Genomic DNA, 21,979 nt, shown 5'->3' with positions numbered 1-21,979 from the left:
GGTGAGTTACTGATTGCAACCCTTACGGCTGACTTTAGGTTGACGTCGCGGTATCGCCTCGCTTGAATCAGCTGCATGTCCGCAACACCGCGGCACGAGGCCTGCGCGTAATCTTTCGCATCGATTATGGATAGGTCGATGCTCGGAACCACTATGCCGCAAGGCATGCCGGGCGCTGCGCAGCGGCGACTGCGTGGCACGTCTGCTGGCGTGCGTGGGCGGGGGGCCAGCCTTGTGCGCAGGACTATCGCCGGGGACCGCCCCCAGGTGGCAACGCCCCCTGCACCGGCAGTTCCTACTCTGTGCGTCCCGGAGGACTTCGTGCTTGCTCCTGGAGAGCTAAGCCCGGTTGACCGCAACGGCAAGAACCTGCCGGAGGACGTGTTTCGCTGCTTCGGCTGCACGCTGCCTGCATGCAAGGTTCGGTCATAATGGGGGAAGGGTCTTATAACCCAGCTGGCTAAAGTTAGACTACCAACTGACCGGGGCGCACACTAGTATTTGTTGACTGCGCGTGGAAGCGATTTGCCCCGTTCCAACCCTGCATTACGGCTTCGTGCAGGGCGCTGGCGGCTGTGCCAGCAACCTGTGGCGCAACCAGCAGGACGGCTACCTCCGGGCGATTCTCACAGCTCGAGTCTACGATGTTGCGGTAGTTGCTTGTGCATGCGTGAAGGGTGCCACTTTGACCTGCATGTAATACGTGCAGCTAGCCATGTACTGGGCCATTGGGCTGCCGGGTCTTGAGATTTGCAGTTGCTTTCCTTGCGCCCTGGCCTCTTCATGATGTCGCGGTATCCGTGCTAGCTTTTCATGAACATAGCACGCGGTGAAGCCCATATGGGTCGCGGGCGTTGCCCGGTTGAAGCCGTATAAAAGGATGCCAAGTTGTGCACCCATGCTGTGTGTAGATCCAATCGCCGCTCGAGGAGGCGCGCAAGCTTAGCGAGGCGGTCGGCAACACCATCCTCCTCAAGCGGGAGGACCTACAGCCGGTGTTCTCATTCAAGCTGCGTGGTACGTGACGGTGTGGGCTGCGCTTTGAGATGCCGGGTCCTTTGGGACCCCACTTCACGTGTCAGGTCTCGCCAGGGCGCTCTTATGCAACAGCTGGGGTCGCGCCAGGGCGCTGTTATACAACAGCGTTACCCATGTACATACGGCAGCTACAATTGTATTTATGCTGTTCGCGCTGTCGATGCAGGTGCTTACAACAAAATGGCGAAGCTGCCTGCTGAGGCACGGGCACGTGGCGTCATCACCAGCTCCGCAGGCAACCACGCGCAGGGTGTGGCGCTGGCGGCTTCCCGCATGGTGGGTGCTGATAACCAGCTAGCTGTCGGCCTAGATGGCATCCGCTGTAACGAAGCTGAGCTGAGCGGATACTCATGGCAGCTAGCCGTCGGCTCAGAGGCAGCATCTGGCATCATGTTGTCAAGTCCTTCCGTGACTGCTTTTGCCGCGTCCCAATTGTTGCCGGGCCGCAGGGCTGCACGGCCATCATCTGCATGCCCGTAAACACGCCTGAGATCAAGGTGGCCAACGTGCGCAAGCTGGGCGGCCAGGTGGTGCTGGTGGGCGAGAGCTACCAGGAGGCGCAGGCGGCGGCCGTGGCGCGGGCCGTCAAGGAGGGGCTGACCTTCATCCCACCGTACGATGACCCCTACACCATCGCAGGCCAGGGCACCATCGGGGATGAGATCATGCGCCAGGTGGGTGGAGGAACCACAAGGTATGGAGTGGACTGCGGCGCCCAGCTCAAGCATATGTGACTGCACCTGCGCACGTCCGTCACCTTACTTGCTTGTCCTCCCTGACATCACGCTTTGTGAATCGCAGATTTCTGACCCGGAGAAGTTGGACGCAATTTTTGTGCCAGTGGGTGGTGGCGGCCTGATTGCGGGCATTGCCGCGTACACCAAGGCGCTCAAACCCGACATCAAGGTGGGGCCCTGTTAGCACTGGTTCACTAGGCCCGGGAGTGGGAGATATGGTGCTGTCGCCATCGCGGATGTACCTTCTCCAAGCCGCGCGATTCCCATGCACTGCGGCGAGTTACAATGTGTCGGCGGTTGCTTCGTGTCATACGTAGGGAAAGTGTAAAAGGGGTACCTGAAAGCAAAGAACTCTCAGCTTCGTGCAGGGTTGCAGGGCGAGTCCGAACCGCCGTGTGATACAGCATAGCCAGGGGCGACGGCGTCAGCATGGACAGACAGAAGCTTGCAAGCGTATCGAGCGCATGCCTGCGCTCCGCTGCTTCACAGGCATGGCGGCCTCACGCCGCGCATGGGCCCCATGCTGCATTGGGCACAAGCACGCACGCACGCGCCCCTTGGGGGGCAACCTAGCACCCTCCGGGCGCAGGAAACCCTGATTCCCGGCTACTAGCTATGCTTGTATGGAAACCATTGGCTTTCAAGGTAATATTGTATGACAGTATGACAGCGATGACTGTCGTGGTACTGCACCATACGCGCAGATCTTTGGTGTGGAGCCCACTGGCGCGAATGCCATGGCCATCAGCCTGGCGCGTGGGGAACGTGTGGCCCTGTCCAGGGTGGATGCCTTCGCAGACGGCGTTGCAGTCAAGCAGGTGAGGTGCTCAACACAAAAACACTGTTTGTGTGCATCAGCGCGTGTTCACGGTGTGTTCAGTATGGAAGCGATGGGACTCGTCAAGCCCCGCGCGGTTGGAATGCCCCACTTCATCCCTGTCGCCTACAGTTGCTTGAGTGCTGATCGCATTACGCCTGTGCTATAAGCTTAATGGCAGAAGGCCTGTATACCGCGAAAAGCTGACGGGCGTTCCATTGCATGCTGTCGAAGCTCGGAATGTACATGACACTGGTGTTCTTATTTACATTTACCGCCCAGGTTGGGCAAGAGACGTTTCGCCTGTGCCGCGAGCTGGTGGATGGCATCGTGCTTGTGGACAACAGCGCGGTGAGCGCGGCCATCAAGGACGTCTTTAACGAGACGCGCTCCATTCTGGAGCCGGCTGGCGCGCTGGCGGTGGCGGGTGCCAAGGCCTGGCTCAAGCGCAACTCAATGAAGGGTGAGTCATGGCAGGCACATATGTATGATTCCTCAACAAAACCAACATGCCATACGGCATGTTCGCTACAATGAGACGTGTGTGCCTCATCACTGGCTTCCCTAATCCACAGGCGCAACGGTGGTGGCGGTTACTAGTGGCGCCAATATGAACTTCGAGCGGTTGCGGCTGGTCGCGGAACTGGCCAACGTGGGAGGCCGTACGGAGGCCATGCTCACGACCACCATCCCGGAGCGCCCGGGCGCCTTCAAGTGAGCACAGCGAGAATGCTTATTCAGTCACACCAAGATACTTGGCATCTGTCCCAAATTCGCAATAATGCAGGCATTCCCTGGCCCCCATGTGAAGCATCCATCTACACGTCATCTTGGACGGGGCCACCCATCCAACAGGGAATTCATCTCCATTGCGCTGTCCTCGGACGCCGACCTGTCCGTCACGGAGTTCAAGTACCGCTACTCGGCGGGGAGCACTGCGCAGGTGCTGTGGGGCGTGGGCATTCGCAACCCGGAGCAGCTGACGGCCCTGACCGATCGCTTGAACGCGGCCGGCATGGTGTCACACGACATCAGCGGCCTGGAGGTGGCGCAGGTATGTGGCCGCCAGGACCACGACCAGCGCGTTGACGTCATCCCAAGGGACATGTTCCGGGTAACTGGCTGCAGCATGTCATCGTTTGATGCAGTGGCTGCCATGAACAAGACGCATACATTAGCTTGCTTTCCTTGCTGTTCCGTGCTGCGCTCATCTAAATTGCGTCTTTCATTCGGACGTAGGTGCACCTACGCCACCTGGCTGGTGGCCGTGCGCGGTCCTACACCGGGCGCATTGAGGACGAGAAGATCTACCAGGTGACTGCGTGCAATGCCGCCAAATCTTGCCCTCTCTTACTAGGGCATTCGGTGGGAGTTGGTCACGGGGTTTGGACGCGCACTGAGTGCGTAGCGTGCTTACGTTGAGTGGCATGCGACACGCCAATCGGAACTCCAATTTCGTGCGCAGGTCACCTTTCCCGAGAGGTCGGGCGCCCTTCGCCGCTTCCTGGACATTATCTCGCCCGCCTGGAACGTGACGCTGTTTCACTACCGCAACTCCGGCAACCGGGAATCTAGCGTGCTGCTGGGTGTGCAGGTACGGGGCATGCGCTTTGCAGGGAGGAACCACACGACCGCTTGCATTAGTTTCGGCTCCTTAGCGCTGCAACACATCGTGTGCTGCTGAAATACGTGCGTGCACAGGTGCCCAAATTCGACGAGGCGCGCTTCGCCACGGCCGTTGCCTCGCTCCGTGGAGATGGCGAGGGCTTTGCATTCAACGAGCTGCAGGGCGCTGTCCGGGAGGTGTTTGATCAGTTCATCCAGTAATGTGAGCAACACGGTGTGAAGGTGACACCACCATTAATGGGTTGTGCACATGTTATTGTGGCATTTTCCATTATGATGCAACAGGGAAGCAGCCGTGTATCATCGGGAGGGTGTGCAAGCTGCGTGCACGCAGGGCAAGCGCCATGCATGGGATGCAGTGGAACGTGGCGTGCAGGTTTAGGTTGAAGGCTAGCTATGGCGGGCTGCCTGCACGAACTGTGGTCCACACTATCGCAAGCAACCGCTCAACGCAGCATTATACTCCATGTGGAGCAAGTTGCACCAAACGACAAGGCTAGACGGAGTTTGTATGTAGGAGGCAAGTTGCTCATTAGGTCGTGCCAGGCTGCGTGGTGACGATGGCAGCGCACACCGTACAGACGAGGACGGCCCTGCTAACTGGATGAAGAGGCCGCGGACATTGCACAGCAAGCGTTGATTACAGTGTAGCTCTGCAATGTGGAGTAGCGGTGCACCCGAGACTCCGACCCATCATCTGGACGGGGTGTGATTAGCGGGGCCAGGGGCATGGTTGTGAAGTGTTGTATGTGATGAATGTTTCGATCAGTGTGAGCGGGGTGTGGGGGCGATATTTGGTAAAGCCTATCGATCGCCAATAGGCAGCGGGTCATAATCAGCTTATGTCTGGCTGGGTGTCTGGTTAGCGGTCTTTGCTGGCAAGCATAGCACAGCACACTATGTGGTAGGCCGCAGCAGTGAGGAGTGTTGTGGCTAGAGGATTTCCTGATGTTTGGTTGATTGCTGGCTGTGCTTGTGCTTGACAGCGGAATGTGGCTCAATGATGCATGGCGGGAAGGGCCCGTACAAACTGACCCCGGCCATGTCCGGGAGGTAGATGAGGTAGACGCTTGCGGCCTCATCGGATTGGAGACGTGGCGTGGGCTCAGCCCACGGGGTGACGCTCCGAAATAGCAGCGTGGGGACTGGGGCCGCCGGCCTGCATGCATGGTGCGGCACGCCGGGGCGGGCCAGGCCACATGGAAGAGGAGGACTGGCAGAGGTGCCCAGGTGACGCCGCTGGTCGGTAGCGGGCAACGGTAGCAGAGTGCGATGGCCAGGGGAGGGTTTAAAACCTAATCTCCCCTGGTGATGGCGAAAATGTCAGCCCTCAGGTGCCCCCGGTTGGTCGGTTGGTGGCAGGCCGGTGCCGCTGGTGACTGTGCTGAATGCACATACGGCATGCGGGTGCCAGTTTTGCTCAACCAACTTACATGTGTTGTGAACCCTCGCACTAGCAGGGGTCGCGGTAGCGGTCCGCGGTGGGGCTGGACAAGTAGTGCGGCTGTTGACAACTGTGCTGCGTCTGGCTGCGGTTGGCTCTGCTGGGCATCGCGATTGCTAGGCACCGGTTTGGCTATGTGCCTGTGGAAACCAGGGCTCCTATCTTAATGTTTCCAGACGTTGATTGGCCATGTTGCCCGTTTCCTAGGCATTCCTACCGGGGGCTAATGTCTGGGGCGAGACTTTGTTGGCCCGGGTTTGGGGCGGGTTTTGTCCGAATTCCTATGGAGAAGCCCCCAAACCGCCATGTGCCCAGACAAAAGACGGCGGCCACCCGGCCGTTTTTGTCTGGAGCTAGACATTACCCCAAAAACAAGATACGACCCCTGGTGGAAACCGACCCCGGCTATGTCCGGGCGATGAGGTTGTTCGGCCTCAGACTGTGGAGGGACTCAGCCCCTTTTCCCGTGACCGGGAAACACTTGTCCATGGAAATCGGGCAAAGCCCGCCCCAAACCCAGGCCAACAAAGTCTAGCCCAAGACATTCGCCCCCGGAAGGAATGTCTAGAAAAGGCCAATTAATGTGTGGAGACCGTAAGATAGGCACCCTGCCTCGCAGTCAGATGTCGACGCTTGTGTGCCATAGCCTCTCATAGCCAAGGTGGTTTAGGGAACAATGTGCCAGACCCCATGCCCCGAAATCCCCTGGGACCCCCCTTGAGGGCACGACCGACCCCCAGCGGACAAAAACATGTTGTTTTAGGGGGTTATATGCGCTCCGTTTAGTGCCAAAGTGGTGCAATTCGACTCTTGATGAGCGCTATCACACTGTGCCATTGAGGTTCTGTTCTGAGACTTCGGTCACACGCGGGATCCTATCCATGGACGTCCCCTCGACCCAGCCCACCCCGCGCTCAACTCTTTGCCGTGTGACGAATGGACAGTGTGCATCGGCAGCTGTGTTAGCCATGAGTTCATGCGCACCAGCGCTTGAGAGCCCAGCCGTGTCAGTGTGCGTGTGTCGCATGTGCAGACATGTCCACGCCAGGACGCGCAACTTAGCCCTCCCACACTTTGTTTGTGCTTATTACATCATAACGTTCACATATGAGCCTCGTAGTGCTGCGTTTGGTCCTTAGTTTTGCTTGTGGCGCGCTTTCCGAAATCCGCCAGGACGAAACCTGGCGGACCCCCAGGGGGACGACCACCCCCAGCTTTGGCGGCCCAGATGCGTGCCCAGATGTTCCTCACCGGACGACCCCTGACAATAATAAAAGTACTTGCGTAATGCTCTTCTAAAGCTCTACAATTTTGAGATGGGGTAACACTCTAAGCGTTCTACTCCGCCCTGTCATAGCAGTCAGATGTCCAGGCTTGTGCGCCAAAGCCTCTCATAGCTAGAGCTGTGAAACCCGGCCAAGCACCACTGTATGGCCACCAGTAGAGATTCTGTGCAGGGCAGCCCAGGAGGCCTCAAGTTTGCGCCAAAATCGCTGAAGCCCTCTCGTACAGCCTATTTGAGTCGGCCCATGACCGCATGAAGACCCGGTCTTAAGCAGGGCCGGGCGCCAACTCAGTCCTTTTCCACTCCGCTCTTCAGCACAGAAGAGTGAGTGCCAATTTACTGAAAAAGCTAGGAGCAAGAAGCCAGTCCTGTTGTACTAAGCCTTGCCTTCAGCGTAAGCCGTGCATTCAGCCAACCCGAGGGAAAGGCTGGAAAGAGAGTGGGGGGGCGAGCCATGCTCGCGAGTTGGGGTTAGACTTATGTACTAAGGCTGGCGCAAGAGGGCTCGAGGGGAAAGCAGGGCTTGCGTCTCGCAGGGATAGGCCGCCGCCGCTGGCGAGAAGGGCCCCACGTTCTCGCCCACGGAATCCAGGGGCCCAGGAATGCCTAGTTTGTAGCAATGGTTTGTAGGGGTTTGTAGGGGTTGTTGGCGAGACTCGGGGACCGTATGCAGCCCCGCGTGACGAGAATGCATCCCCGTAATTGCCCAACCTTTCGCGTCCGAGGGCCTGCATTGGGGTCCGTTTCTTGCCACTCCCCGAAGATGCAAGCCCTGGGGGACACCAAGGGAGGCTGGCGCACAAGGGCGCAAGGGGCACAAGGGGCGCAAGGACCAAACATACACGAGGACTGTGGCAGGGTATCAGGCCGGGCCCTTCATGGGCATCGTTGCGCCCAACGCCCCACGTACTTTGGAACTCAAGAAGTGTTGTGCGACCCTGTTCAATGGGGCTGGGTACATGTGCCCAGCCAAGAGGTGGGCACCAGTGGTACAACTTGTGGTTGACTTCCGAATACGGACGACGTGTCGGTCGGCGCAGTCACCTGCTGGTCACCGCACGTCTCTGTGGGCGTGCTTCCCGTGCCAGACTGCATTGCAGCAGACGGGATGGGGCTGCAAACACTGTCATTATTTCGCTGAGGGTGGTAAATTAGCGGCGGGGCCAGGAGGCCCGGACATTGGTGCGTTGGGTGGCGGCGAGGGCCGCCCGGTAGCACCCTTGGGACGTAGCCGAATGCCCTTCAGGTGTTTTAAATTACTGAATCATACCACTAAGAAGGCCACTCCTATTGAACCGCTGTGGTGCGTTGCGGTCGTGTTGCTTCATCAACCCGCACAAGCATGGCGCGGAAGTCTGTGAGGCCTGGCCTGGCTGGGCGGCCCCAAAGCCAAGGAGAATGCAGTCAAACGACAGTAGCACGGTTACAGCAACAGCAGCGGCAACGTCTTTCCACGAAGAAGCACAAGGTTGGATGGCCGGGCAGACGCATAAACGTGGACGTAGCGGTGGGACAGGCTATGGGGCAGGTTGGCGTAGTCCCGACGTGAGCTTGCTCCCAGATCCCCACATTCAAGGCGCTTATCATGGGCTTGACGGCGAGTATGGTAGTCGGGCTGTCCATCTGTGCTGTGTTTTGGATGCTGAAGCCAGCAGACACCTGGTTGGCTGGTATGCATGCTCAAACCGACCCCGGCTGTCAACGCGTCCTGTGGCCGAAGGAGGTCGCAAGGATTGGATTGGAAAGCTTCAGCCTCGGAGTGTGGACGTGGAGTGGGATCAGGCCACTTTTCCCATGCTCCCTTCCTTGTGACCTGCCTGCTAGCACAGAGCGAGGAGCACTTGGCGGCTTACACTAGATAAGAATACGCCTCTCCCGCTCAAGGGAAAAGTGGGCTGTACTCACGCCACACTGGTAAATGTCTGACGCCGAAGGTTTTGAAGCTACCCGCGACATAGCCGGGCTCGGTTCGTACAGGCACCGCCCGCCAAGGTGTCAGTGTTAAGGCAGGTTGGCGAAGTCCCGTAGGGTGCAGCTGATTCCCGGACCCCAGCAGATAGCAAACACTTTGCAACGGCAGTGCGTGAGGGGAAGATGGGGTGATGGAGACCCTCTGGGAAACGTGGGCTTCGCCCATGCCACGCTGGTGCAATGTCTGAAGCCTAAGATTTCTAAACTACCTACAATCCAACCCTTGCGACCTCCTTTAGCCACAGGACGCGATGATATATAGCTGGGGTCGGTTTGTACAGGCACCGCCTGCCGAGTGTCCAGCCGCGTCCGTGGCCGCGTCCCGCTGTCAAGCACAAGCACTGAAGCACAGCAGGCCACAATCCAAGCAGTTATAAGCTCTACCACACACCGTGCCATGCTATGCTCGCCAGCAAAGACTGACACCGGCCGCGCCTCAACCTGCGCACTGGCGCCGCTCCTCCACCGCGCTCTCCTCCTCTACGTGGCCTTACCTGTCCCTTCCGCTACGCACATGCACGCCGCCACTGCTGGGCCCAGAGCCGCTGCCGCCGCAGCCGTCTCCAGGCCCTGTGCCGCCGCCGCCGCCGCCAGGCCCTGTGCCGCCACCGCAGTCGTCAGGACCCTGCGCCGCCCTGCGCGTGCTGCATGTTCGTCGCTGAGTTGGCGTCGCGGCCCTGCAATACAAATTCAGATCGGACGTCAGGGAACCCCACTGAAGCTGCCGAGTCGAAATCTGCACTTGTCCTGGCTCCCCTTCAACCGGCTGAATCTGAGGCAGGCTTACCCACACAGTCCTTCAATGTTGACACACTTTACCATCGCGGGCAAGCGAGCCACCAAACGGAATCATTACCGTACTTGCGTTGCGGAGCGAGTTCCGGTGGAGGCTGGCCGGGGTGACGTTAACCCGTTCTGGAGGAGTGGCGAGCCTTATCGTGGGTTTATCCGCCGCTAATCTTGAGTATGTCCCCAGCTTATCCGAGTGGTCCTGGCTAATCCTGAGTGGGCCGCCCGTTCATCCTGGTTGGTGGGCGACCCAGCGATGTTTGCCTACGGTAGTGTCCATCCAAGGTTTACAGCTACTACCTCCAAGTTAGCCCATCCCGAATAACTGACCGGAGCTGGGTGAGAGCGGCCAAAAACGCGAGTGTCATCCCGCTGGACCGACCACCCAAGACATTATTCAGGGTGTGTCCGCGGTAGTGGGGGCGTACAGGAGGCGGGCCTGGCCCACCTCCTCATCTCCCCCCCACGGCCTTATTAGTACAGCCCACGGCATGTCTATTTCCATCTCTATTCTTCGACGCAAGATATTATAGGGGTACGCGCCGGTGGTGGCCGAGGCGCGCTCAGGGACCATGCCGACATGCCCACACGCGAACCAGCGATGTGCGCCCTGCCCAGCCAGTATGCTGTGGGCATGCGTCTATGGTCACAAGCCTGGTCCAAGCAGGTTGGGTCATTTGTGAGGCCGCCACGTAAGCGCTGGGCCCGTCGATGGGCACTGCGCCGGGAGGGGCTGCCGGGCGCCCGGCCACCGTGTGGTCAGGGCACCGCTAGTCATGTCGGGCTGAGTGCCGTGTGATGACACGAGGATGACACGGGGGTGACACGGCTCAGACGGGCACAGTGGGGCTCTGTGGGTGACGGCTCAGTCGACGGCTCAGTGGGTGACGGCTGGGTGACGGCTCAGTCGTGGGCCCTTGGGCTCAGTGGGGGACGGCTGCTGGGTAACGGCTCAGTTGTCGTGGGCTCAGTGGGACTCACTCACTCTATCCTCCCGACGGTGCAGGGACGTGACGTCAACTCTGCAACCAACATCCGGCACGCGCTGGTGGAGATGCTGCTGGGGCACAAGCGACCTGCATCGCTGCAGGCTGGCGGCGACGGGGGCAGCAGCGGTGGCGGCGGCGGCGGCAGCAGCAGCGGGGGCGCGTGCGCGCATCTTGGTAGCAGAGGGGGCCGGGAAGGCCACGTAGTGGAGAGCGCAGCGCCGCCCAAGAAGCGGCACAAGCGTGCAGGCTGAGGAGCCGGCTGGTGTCTAGGTAGCTTAGCGGTCCGCGGTGGGGCTGGCGGCAGGGCATGCGTAGCGGCATGACAAGTGGTGCGGCTGTTGACAACTGTGCTGCGTCTGGCTGCAGTTGGCTCTGCTGTGGCATCGCGATTGCTAGGCACCGGTTTGGCTATGTGCCTGTGGAAACCGACCCCGGCTATGTCCGGGCGATAAGGTTGTTCGGCCTCAGACTGTGGAGGGGCTCAGCCCCTTTTCCCGTGACCGGGGAACACTTGCACATACAGCACCCGCACGGAACGACCGCCAGTGACAGGACAGCCTTTACCCTATGCGTTCCGAATCTTAAGACACTTCGTCACCTAACCGACTAACCCCACCACACACTTACTATCCCAGTAAAAAAAGCTTACATACCCCTGTACACTCATTTACAGTTAACACCCTTCTTACCCTGTCAACTTCACAAAGCCACAGCTTCAGGTACCACCTCCTGCTGCCCGCATTGCCAGCAGCGTCACCGCCACCGCCCTGCCGTGCGCCTCTATCTGTGGCATTATCACATCTATCCCACCCCCATGCACACATACACTCCATCCACATCTAACGACGCCTGCTGTTCAGCATTCCCTGAATGCATGTGCTCTGGCAACCGTGAATCTCACTGCCTCTAGCTAGCAACAGGGCATGCCGATTGACAAGCTGTCGGCCAGTGCCCTGGCCTAAAAGTCGATGCACTTACTTGTTCTCCTAATTACCCGCATGGGCCGGCCACCCAGTCAACGGTAAGCAGTGCAAGGTCAGCGAAATCACCTCAACTATGCCGGGCTATGATCCTAGGTCCTGAGGTCCTAGTATCGTCTTCTGGCTGCAGCATATTCTGTTCAACAAGGAGGTGGCTGCCTTAGGGAGGCAGGAAAAGGGCTGATCCCGGGTCGTTATCAACCCAGCCACCTTGACGCGGGCGCCTACTAAGCACACGCCTCTATGTTGGGGGCCTTTGGCATCCCCGCAAATCCGGACGTGGCCGGTTGGGTGGGGTGCACAGTCCGTGCTAACCCGCAGCTAACAAACTAGTCACGTCACTCGCCGCCAATCAACACGTGCACCCTCAGCCCCACGCCCTGCTAGCGCCGTTCAGGCTCTCAGCCCGGCCCCGCCGCCGCCGGCGGCCATGGCGGCCGCTGCAGCTTGGTCGGCCGCTCGAAGCCCATCAGCTTCAGCAGGAGGAGCACACGGATCACGTTGGCGGCGGAGACGTCGCGGTTCTGGGGATGGGGAACGGGGAGGAAGAAGAGAGCGCACATGAGCTGTCCCAACCGTCAACCTGTCAATCAATCCGTCCCCAGTGCCCAGCCGTCCCCGCACATGCACGGTCCTCACCCAGGTCGTCAAGCAGTCGTTGCAGACTTTGACCGACCAGGGCCGCTGCCCCTCCTTCAGCCCCCCAAGCCGCTTGATGGCCATCTCCTGACACCCGCAGTTGTAGCAGGTCTGCATGGTCGGGAGGGTGGGAGGGAGGGGGGCCACACAAGGGCTTCCGCTAAAGCCAGGCATAAACCCAGCGGCCCACCCACCCACCGGCAATTGCAATCCCACTCAACCCACCCACCTTGGAGGTCTTGTATTCATCGATGATGAACACATGCTTGGCGTAGCGCTCACGGAGCAGCTTGATGAGCCGCCCCGTCGGCGCGCGCCCGCCCCTGACGGAGATGGGGGAGCCGCCCTTCCCTCCCTGGAAGGCCCACGAACCCCACCCCACCACCACCTCCTCCTTGGGCCTGCCGCCCGTGAGCTGCTTGGCGACGCGGTGGAGCGCGCGGTCGCGCTGGATGAACGCAGCCCAGCGCTTTCGGCGGAAGGCCGAGAAGTGGTAGTGCCACAGCACGTGCACCGCGCCCCGGGGCCCCGCCTCTGCCGGCCCCGCCGCCTCCGCCTGCCCCGCCGCCTGCCCTGCCGCCCCACTGGCGAAGAGGTAGCGCATGCGCTCTTCAAACCGGGCCGCCGACGCGGTCGCCGCCGTGGGGATGCCGCCGACGTACGCCTGCAGGGCTGGCGCAAGCTGTGGGCGGTTTGGCTGGAGTCGTTCCAGGCCTGACATGTGCCGCCAGTGGCCCATGCTCATAAGGAATCGGCCCCGCTTCTGGCGCCGCCGCCGCGCTGTCCTGGCTCGCGGCTGCCAGTGCTTCGATTGCTTCCGGCGGTGGCCCCCCTTGCGCCCGCCACCCTTGCGCCTGACGCCCTTGCGCCTGCGACGCGGCTCCGGCGGCAGCTGCCCAGGGAACAACTCCTCATCCAGCTGCTTGTCGTGCAGCTCGAGCAGGGAGCGCTGGGCAGGGCTGACACCCTCCCTGACACCCTCCCAAGCCCAGGGCCCTGGCTGGTACAGCGGAGACCGTGCTGCCATGAACCAATTACCTCCCCCGCACGGGTCCACACCGATGATCTGCGTGGCCTTCATCTCCTCCAGAGTGCACAGCTCCTCCGCATCGGCGGGCGCGGTCGCCGGCTTCAAGTTGGCCAGCGGCTTGTTGTGCGCTTCTCGCGCCACGCTGCAGGCCACCCCGTCCGTGGTGATGTAATTGGCGAAGGGGGCGTTGCGGGAGGTCACACCCCCGAGCTGGAACAGGCCCCAGCCGACGGCGTTCAGCGTGGCAGGCGACTGCATGCCCCCGCCGCCAAACACGGCCTGGACAAACGAGGAGGGTGCCACGGCGCCCGCGCCTGCACCGGCGAAGACCTCGCCATGGCGCCTTGCCAGGGTGGGCAGCAGCCCAGGAAGGCGGGCCATGGACGTGTTGTCAAGGGGCACATAGATCGGCGCGAAGGAGGGGCTGGGGGTCAGCGTGAACGGACGTGCGCGATGCAGTTCCCGGCGCAAGGACGCAAGCCGCTGCGTGTCCTCTCGCGTCAACGGCTGCGCCTGCGTCAGTTGCTGCACCTGCGCCCCCAGCTGATCGCGGCGTGCCTCAAGGCCTGCGAGAATCTCCGCGGCCCATTCCATGTGCCGCGTGCTGGCCTTCTTGTACGTGGCCTGCGCCCCCTTGACCTCCCGCAGCAACAGCTCTGCGGCCCTTTTCGACGCACGCTGGGCGTTGACGTAGTCAATCAGGGCGGTCCAGGCTTGCGCGGCGGCGGCCCCGCCCGCAGGGCCGGCGCCCTGTGCCGCCGCCGCAGCCGCCGCGCCCGCGGCTTGCGCGGCGGCGGCCCCGCCCGCAGGGCCGGCGCCCTGTGCCGCCGCCGCAGCCGCCGCGCCCGCGGCTTGCGCGGCGGCGGCCCCGCCCGCAGGGCCGGCGCCCTGTGCCGCCGCCGCAGCCGCCGCGCCCGCGACTTGCGCGGCGGCGGCCCCGCCCGCAGGGCCGGCGCCCTGTGCCGCCGCCGCAGCCGCCGCGCCCGCGGCTTGCGCGGCGGCGGCCACACCCGCAGGGCCGGCGCCCTGTGCCGCCGCCGCAGCCGCCGCGCCCGCGACTTGCGCGGCGGCGCCCTGGGCCCAACCCGCCCAGCAGCGCGGCTGCTCTAACTCGCCGTCGTTGAGCACGGCATGCGCCATGCTCCATGCCAGCTTGTCCAGCTTTTCCGTGGCTGGAGTACGAAGCTGCGGGACATGGAACGTGGGAAAGGAGAAAAACTTTAGTAAAGGCGCCGCTTCCTTCGGCCTCCGCCTGCCCCACCTCCGCCTGCCCCACCTCGCGAAGCTCGTTGTCGATGCGGCAGCGAAAGCTGCGCGCCAGCCAGGCTGCGAAGTTTGCGCCGTAGTGGTTGTTTACGTTGGTAAACATGCCCTTCGACAATGGCGGCAGGAAGGGAGTCAAGCCCGACCTGTTGACGCGAGCCCCCGCGGCCTCCTCGTCGCGCGGGAAGTGCTCCTCGTAGACGTGCCGGAAAAGGTCGTCCTCAGGATGCTGGTCTCGCTTGGACGGCCGGCCCCTTTTCCGGCCCTGCTCGGTGAGGTCACACACCGACACAGCGCAGATCGCCGCGTACATGTCGTCCTCCACCAGCTCCGTCTTCCGAAGCCGGCAACACGTTGCGCAGTGCGGCTGCAGGCCTTGACCTTCTCGTCGTGCGTCCTCGCACATGCGGACCGCTACCAGCCCTAGCAGGCACAGCGCCTCAAAGCGCAGCCTGGTGAGGGCCGCGACCAGGAAGTCAAAGGCAGCGAGGCTTTCCTCCTTCTTACCGTGTCAACTTCACAAAGCCACAGCTTCAGGTACCACCTCCTGCTGCCCGCATTGCCAGCAGCGTCACCGCCACCGCCCTGCCGTGCGCCTCTATCTGTGGCATTATCACATCTATCCCACCCCCATGCACACATACACTCCATCCACATCTAACGACGCCTGCTGTTCAGCATTCCCTGAATGCATGTGCTCTGGCAACCGTGAATCTCACTGCCTCTAGCTAGCAACAGGGCATGCCGATTGACAAGCTGTCGGCCAGTGCCCTGGCCTAAAAGTCGATGCACTTACTTGTTCTCCTAATTACCCGCATGGGCCGGCCACCCAGTCAACGGTAAGCAGTGCAAGGTCAGCGAAATCACCTCTACTATGCCGGGCTATGATCCTAGGTCCTGAGGTCCTAGTATCGTCTTCTGGCTGCAGCATATTCTGTTCAAAATTATGCTAGAGGAGAAGAACTCCTCATCCCTCACCGTTCCGGTCGTCCTTGTGTTTGCGTTTACAGCGCGGCACAACACCATTATTTGTCTCAACGAACTTGTAGTAGATTGCTTGTCTAGGGTTTGGCTGCTAGGTTTGCCACTGCCCGCTGTGCCCTAATGGTTGCAGCACACGCACTCATGCAGTGACACTATGCTCACTGCTGGCTGGAGTGCTCCACCAGTGGCGGTGGTGTGAAGGTTGGTGACAAGGACCTCAGGAATAGCTCCAGGGGCTGTGGAAATGTAAGGTGGCTGTACATGTAGCTTGCAGTGGCCTCCCAGCGTGAGAGCCTGTCCGTAAACCAACTCCACAGCCAGATCCTGCGGCAAGAAGGGCATGGGTTGGCACATATATGCAAGGTGGTGAGTGGGTGAGTGAGTATTACAGGGAAGGTGGTCAGTCCACAATCTAGCTACACAGGGTGGGCAGTTCCGCTTTGAGTACAGTAGATAGCAACAAGCACCGAATTTGCTCAAGGTCATGGGTTCCATTCCCCCCCAATTACAATCTGAATGAATAGGCCACAGACATGCAGTGGGCTGGACGAGTTTGGGCCTTAGTTGATTTGACCAGATTCAGTCCAGAAGGTTTGCTGAGGACTCCAATAAAGCGAGTAGCGCTGATTGATCGGGTGATTGATTATGGTCCTAGCACTCAATGTTAGGAGAAGAACTGGAGGTAAATCGGTCGTACAAGAGCAAGTCTGTGCAATTTCGCTATCAAAGATTTGAGGGATTGTTTTATTTGAAGCTTGACGAACTACCACCAGACCTACCGTACTGCGCGTTGACTTTTTAAATAATTCTGGGGGCGTGATTCTTCAAAAGCAAACAATATTAAGTATTTGGGGGGCCTCAAGTCTTAAAAAGTAAAAATAATTCTCCCTGTGGGGCTCCTGAGAATCTTTAATGATGCTTGGGAACCTGTGGGGTCTCAGGGGTCTCAAGCCAAAAACAGCTTCAGCGCAGGTGCTGCGGCTATGAATGGTTGACTGGCAGATGAGGTGATGCTGTGAATGCGTTTTGCCTGTGTCTGTGTGCTTTGGGAGGCTTCGGGCAGCACAGCGCTTAAAATTCAAAATAATTCTGGCGCGGCTGAGCCGCGCTCCTTATCGCCTGCTACTGGGCGCTTTGATGAGATTGGTTAAGACAGGGTTGGGGTTCAGACAGGCGCTCAGCGCTGAGCTTTGGGTTCGAGGTTCCATGGCGGCCCGCGGGCGGCTGGTCGCATGCGTTCTTCAGTGTTGTGTTGTCAGTGGTTTCTGTGTGTGCAGGTCGTGGGTAGCCCTCGTGGTCGCCCTTGGCCCGGCGGAACGGCTGGCGCATCGGTGCCTCGCCTGTGTGCTCCTCGGCGTCTTTCCTCGTGGCGCCCAGTCAGCCGTCGTCTCTTTCTGCGGTCTTCCTGGCTCTGCAGATTTTAGCCCTGGGGGTTGTACCTCGCAGCATACGGTTCACGGACCGGTAGGCGCCAGGTGACCGCAGTCGGGTAGTCCCGGGTTTGGGGTGTGTGTGCACGGGCGGCTGTTGCTCGGGCGCCTGGGCGACTGTTGGCCCTTCTCGTCTCCGAGTGCTGCTGGGGCTTGTGTGGAGGGTCGGCCTGGGTCGTTGGTCGGACGGATGGCGGGTGGTGTGCCCTTTGAGAGGGGTTGTGGTGTGCTGTGGCTTGGTGGTGTTTCGGCTTGGCTTCCGTTTCCAGTGGTGCCTCGGCACGGACTCTCAGACATGGGCCTTCGGGCCAAGACATTGCGCGTCTCTGACGCCAGCCATCATCTTCGGACGTGATATTTGAGTGGTGCTTGCGTTTGATGGGGCTGTCGGCAGACCACTGGCCTGTCGTGCCTTGTTTTGCGTTGGTGCTGCCGCCAAAAGACCTAAACGAGATGAGGGGTGTTACGTGGCGGTGGGGCTTTGGCGGGCTTCGGCTTGGCTTCAACTCATGCGCGTAACACTATTAAGGTCGGCTGTCAACCAGGGGGTGGGTGTTTCTCTCTGGGCCGGAGACGGTCCCTCCCGGCGTGGGTGCGGGTGGCACGCCCCTGAGTCCAGGGCAGATCTTGATTACTACTTGCACTAGCAAGTCCCTCTTGCAACCAATGCATTCTGCATGCGTGCAATACATGTGTCCATATGCTATACTATTTTTCTGAGTTTTTCAGAAGATCCACCGTGGACGGGCTCTGCAACTTCGGTTCAAACAAAATAAGTCAGGCCCAAGTTCGAACCCCTCTAAGTTGGGCATGAGGAACCTTTGTGCAAGTCCAACTCTCACACATGTCCTGCAGTGATCGCACAGCTCTTGAGCTGTGACACTGTCATCTTTGGTAAGAAGACGCCATGAATGCCAGCAAGCCGGACCCTGGGTGGTCCTTCGTCTTACTTGCACTGTTCTGCTGCTGGTGCCAGTGCTGCAACTTGAACTGCGGTGTCGTGGTTTATTACTACTTGTAGTACAGTTTGCTAATCTGTCCAGCGGTTCCCTGCCCCCACTGAGCCCACACACTGACTACCTACGCGCGTCCACAGCTACACCCTGGCCAAATCTGGCAGCAGAAATCATGCAACATAGCTTACCAGCACTGCTGCAACCTCCCCACAGGTTTACTCCGGGATGAAAGAAGCACCACCGAGTGCCCTGCCGCGGCCGCCTGCTTCACTGCATGGTCGTCCAGTAGGCAGCTCCCATGGCAAATAAGCTTCACCCTGAGCATGAAGCACGGCCAGCAGCCCAACATGGAAGGGTGTGCACTCAGTCGGCAAGCGCCTCACATGTGTAGAGCAGGCAACATGGGCCTGGCTGCTGTGAGCACCCCCAGTCATGGTACACGTTGGTACAGATGTGTAGCTTACTTAGCTGCCCCAAATGCGTTCATTGCTCGCATAGTCGGCATTGTCCAGAGTGCTGACATACCGTGAGGGGTCCAGCTGGAACAAATGTGAGATGAATGCCTTGGTTGCAAGGGAGGCAGGTACCTGCATGTTCATCAAAGTAAGTACCGTTGCTGCATTGAACCGCCTCAAGCAACAATCAAGCTTCTGACCATAGCTCAAGCAACAGAGCACGCCATGTAACAAGCACATTGTCATTGAACCAGCGGCTGAGCAGCGCCTTGCATCAACAACTGTGAGCCTAGCTAGTAGGATCGATTACGGTAATCACACACAGCGCGGTGGCGCAGGTGTATAAGTATGTGGACAGTAGTTGTGGCCGGCCCACTGAGCATAAGTGGCCAGCCCACTGCGTATTACTGTCCATAAACCCAAAACAGCCCCCACGGCCTTTCATCTTCTCCTGATCTCCTCATATGCGCCACACCCCACCCGCACGGAGCAGCCACCATGCTCAGACGGGACCGCCTTCACTCATATGTCTTTAGACATTTGGTGTCAGTGGTGAATGGCAGTGGGTGGTGGGTGGGGCAGTGCGTGCATGGTGGGTGGTGGCAGTGGGCAGGTGACCGGTGGCTGGGTGACAGGTAGGCTGGGCACAAAGCAAACAAGAACAGAGGAGAGCACCAGAAGTAGTGCACTGTGCTATGGTATCCTTCCTTAAAACACAGCTTGTTTGCGGCAGACGCCATTACTCAACTTGGCACTACATAAAGTGGCTCCTGACATGTACTGAGGCATTTTGTACATGCAGTCTGTTGCGTAAACACACTTACAACTGATACACCTGTACTTGAGAGCCCTTTTGCAGTGACAAAATTTTAATGTTACATGCCCACACAGTCACACTACAACCAAACCCCTACAGCTAAGCAGTACCCTGGATTTCTCCTCCCCCTGCCCCAATCACCATTTGAATGACCAACAAATGGGGATGATGGGACGCATTTGGTGCTAGCCGTAAGTGGACATAGGAAGACCGGGCGGGCAGGTGGCCCAACAGGGACTGGTGAGGGGGACAGGAGGGGGTGCGGGGAGGGGCCCTCACGGGCGAGGCTGCGCCAGGCGGCGCCAGGGGCGCTAGTCTGCGAGGGCAGCGAGGGCCTAATCCACAACTGACAAATCCAGGATGGCGCGTCGGTTTTCATTAATGGCACGGTGCTGGGGCGTCGAGCATTCAAGTGCCCATCCTCCTACGCCTCCTATCCCTTTGTCTCTAGCGCATCGTCTCTACCGTAGTGCTCAGCGCTTCCGCATTCACAAAAGAACACTTTAAAGTGACAACGCCTTTTGCCTGGACCAGGCAGGCGCACCAAGTGCACTTGATATGGTAACCGGTATACCTGGAGCAGCCACCTGCGGACTCGATGCGACCACAAGCTATGTCCCCTGCCCCTTCGGGGAATGGGGTGGGCCAACATGGACCGTGTACATATCCAATCTACATGGCCATCTACAGCACGAAGAAGCACTTCTCTAGTTATCTGTGGGGCGAGTAAACCTCTCCTGGTTGAGGGGCGAGAAGTTCGTGTGCTTGACAGAAACGTTTACCTCGTAAAGCAGCCTGCCAACCATCAGCATCAAGGCCGGTGCCGCTTCAAGATGGCTGTCACGTGGCCGGCAACGCGCAGCCGGTGCGCGGCAGACCGGGCACGACACCTGGCGGCTCTGGTTGCGCCACGCAATTTCAGCAACACACTGCAGGTGGGAAAGTGCAGCATGGGAAGGACCGAAACCTATAGGCCCTATTGCGATGGGCGACTGAGGGAGTGAGGGATGGGCAAGGTTAGGCAAGCATCACACGACACACTTGCATGCGCGCTGACCTAGTGGCTCCTTGAGTCCCCCCACACTGTCCCAATCCCAGGTTGCCCCATGCTGCCAGACCCAGCAGGCTATCCAAAGCTGATATCGAGTTATTCAAGCGGAGGCAACTCCAGGCTGCCCCAAGAGCCCAGGCTCTGCCTAAGGCTGCCGCAGACGAGTCCCAAGGCACGGACTTCTCCTTGGGCGTGTGGCCCAGAAACACTCGCACTAATTTGCCACCTGTGAACGCCCTCACTTGCATGCATCGCTGCTGTAAACCGTTCTTATACTGACCTCCGCGCAGACTGCATGACCGCACGAAACGACGGTGTAGGCGTCCGTCTTTTCGCGCCAGCAAACAGGGCACATCCACGTATCCATTATAACGATATGATTTCCAGCTCGTAGGCAGAGGACTTTGTTTCAGGATGCGTCGCGCGATTTGTGCGTGGGTGGCCAAGCTCGTAATAGTGTTACTGTGGCACTTGTGTAGCGTTATGTACATACACATGTAGTAGCTATGCCCTTGCGTTCTAGACCTCCATCCTGTGCCCACTGTGCCCACCTGCGACTCCCATGGTCCATCCGCCGTTAGCGCCATGCACGCTTTGGAGTCTAGTGTTCTGGCCGAACATTTGCTAATCCTCTCCCCGCGGACAGAACACTCTTACTCGTGCGCTATCAAGAAGTGCCTCTTGCAGCGCCCGTGGCCTTTCATCTTTTGGTCTTGGGGTTATCCGGGTCCTCAGTGCCCCCCCCCCAGGCGCCGCACACCCCTCCCGCAACGAGCGGCCACCGTCCAGCGACGGGACCTGACGGGACCGCCCTCGCCCGATCAGCTTGCATCTTCGGTGAGCGGCAAAAAACGTTCCCCCATGCAGGCCCTCGGATGAGTAAGATTGGGCATTTCCGGGGATGCATTCTCGCCACAAGGGCTGCACATCATGCTGCATACGGTCCCCAAATCTCGCCCACTCCCCCTTCCCCGGTTTGTTTTTGAGGGGGGGGGGGGGGCGGAGGCCCCCCAAACGCTACAAACTAGGCATGATTAAGCCCCTGAATGCCGTGGGTGAGAATGCGGTTAGGGCCTTCTCGCCAGCGGCCACGGCCTACCCCTGGAAGATGCACACCCTGGTGCGGCCCGGTGCGTTTGGAGTCTTAGACACTTGATGTTGGTGGCGGGGTGTATGGGGGCTATTGGCCGCCAAAGCGGCCTTCCCTCGTCGACAAACTTCACTTCTGGACGGTGTGTCCAAAGATGTCTATCTAGCCACATGCGCCACCATCCTGCTGCACAGCGGCTGTGCCAGGCATGTGCCTGCGTTCTCCTGCCTCCTCCACCTCCCTGCTGCCCTCGGTGTTTGGTAACACCACGCCACTTCGCAATTACCAGACTGTTCTTTTGAGATGCACAGCTGTGGAAGACGGTCTGTCGCAAGGCACCACTACGCAAACGGGAGCATGCAGATCAATTAAAACAGGCTCAAGAGTCGGAGGCCTGGTGTCTCAAAGCAACCCGTCTCATTCGGCCTGCCCCGCTGCATGTAGTCTCCCGATCACACCGTCTTGTCGGTCTCAGTCTCAAGTTTTAAACCACACGCCAACATCCAGGAGGCAGCGAAACGGATAAGGGGATTTACTAACCGTGCCTCAGGGCTCGGAAACAATTTCCATCCAGCCCACAGCGGCACG

General features: G+C 59.7%; 3 protein-coding genes across 3 annotated transcripts; 1 reads left to right on the top strand and 2 right to left on the bottom strand.

Annotated features, from left to right (window-relative positions):
* On the top strand, positions 1–6,036 carry CHLRE_02g073200v5 (uncharacterized protein). The gene is made up of 13 exons (XM_043059093.1): positions 1–420; positions 563–652; positions 912–1,017; positions 1,205–1,314; positions 1,488–1,712; positions 1,840–1,944; positions 2,480–2,593; positions 2,875–3,055; positions 3,168–3,306; positions 3,448–3,646; positions 3,832–3,906; positions 4,058–4,186; positions 4,294–6,036. Exons 1-13 carry the CDS (start codon positions 127–129, stop codon positions 4,417–4,419), a joined length of 1,893 nt encoding a protein of 630 aa, XP_042926727.1. The 5' UTR covers positions 1–126; the 3' UTR covers positions 4,420–6,036.
* Positions 6,037–11,193: 5,157 nt separating this feature from the next.
* Positions 11,194–15,060, bottom strand: CHLRE_02g073176v5 (uncharacterized protein). The gene is made up of 4 exons (XM_043059092.1): positions 14,622–15,060; positions 12,545–14,530; positions 12,316–12,426; positions 11,194–12,200 (listed from the first exon to the last, which is right to left on the bottom strand). Exons 1-4 carry the CDS (start codon positions 15,012–15,014, stop codon positions 12,078–12,080), a joined length of 2,613 nt encoding a protein of 870 aa, XP_042926726.1. The 5' UTR covers positions 15,015–15,060; the 3' UTR covers positions 11,194–12,077.
* A 48-nt stretch (positions 15,061–15,108) lies between these two features.
* CHLRE_02g073150v5 (uncharacterized protein) lies at positions 15,109–18,740 on the bottom strand. The gene is made up of 3 exons (XM_001701562.2): positions 18,504–18,740; positions 18,167–18,295; positions 15,109–15,916 (listed from the first exon to the last, which is right to left on the bottom strand). Exons 1-3 carry the CDS (start codon positions 18,569–18,571, stop codon positions 15,751–15,753), a joined length of 363 nt encoding a protein of 120 aa, XP_001701614.2. The 5' UTR covers positions 18,572–18,740; the 3' UTR covers positions 15,109–15,750.
* Between the last annotated feature and the right edge of the window lie 3,239 nt (positions 18,741–21,979).

The sequence above is a fragment of the Chlamydomonas reinhardtii genome, chromosome 2 (assembly GCF_000002595.2).
Source record: "Chlamydomonas reinhardtii strain CC-503 cw92 mt+ chromosome 2, whole genome shotgun sequence".
In the NCBI taxonomy this organism is placed as follows: domain Eukaryota; kingdom Viridiplantae; phylum Chlorophyta; class Chlorophyceae; order Chlamydomonadales; family Chlamydomonadaceae; genus Chlamydomonas; species Chlamydomonas reinhardtii.
The sequence above is the reverse complement of the archived record's forward strand: the minus strand, read 5'-3'. Positions and strand labels throughout refer to the sequence as shown.

Excerpts from the sequence above, each read along its gene's own strand:
- CHLRE_02g073176v5 (XM_043059092.1), bottom strand. The coding sequence starts at position 15,014 with ATGTGCGAGGACGCACGACGAGAAGGTCAAGGCCTGCAGCCGCACTGC. Across the intron at positions 14,531-14,621 it reads TCGACAACGAGCTTCGCGAG|CTTCGTACTCCAGCCACGGA; the intron begins GTGGGGCAGGCG and ends CATGTCCCGCAG. Across the intron at positions 12,201-12,315 it reads ACGACTGCTTGACGACCTGG|AACCGCGACGTCTCCGCCGC; the intron begins GTGAGGACCGTG and ends CCCCATCCCCAG.
- CHLRE_02g073150v5 (XM_001701562.2), bottom strand. The coding sequence starts at position 18,571 with ATGCAGGTACCTGCCTCCCTTGCAACCAAGGCATTCATCTCACATTTG. Across the intron at positions 18,296-18,503 it reads TTCCAGCTGGACCCCTCACG|GGTGAAGCTTATTTGCCATG; the intron begins GTATGTCAGCAC and ends CTTCATGCTCAG. Across the intron at positions 15,917-18,166 it reads GGGAGGTTGCAGCAGTGCTG|GATCTGGCTGTGGAGTTGGT; the intron begins GTAAGCTATGTT and ends TTCTTGCCGCAG.
- CHLRE_02g073200v5 (XM_043059093.1), top strand. The coding sequence starts at position 127 with ATGGATAGGTCGATGCTCGGAACCACTATGCCGCAAGGCATGCCGGGC. Across the intron at positions 1,315-1,487 it reads CGCTGGCGGCTTCCCGCATG|GGCTGCACGGCCATCATCTG; the intron begins GTGGGTGCTGAT and ends GCCGGGCCGCAG. Across the intron at positions 1,713-1,839 it reads GGGATGAGATCATGCGCCAG|ATTTCTGACCCGGAGAAGTT; the intron begins GTGGGTGGAGGA and ends TGTGAATCGCAG.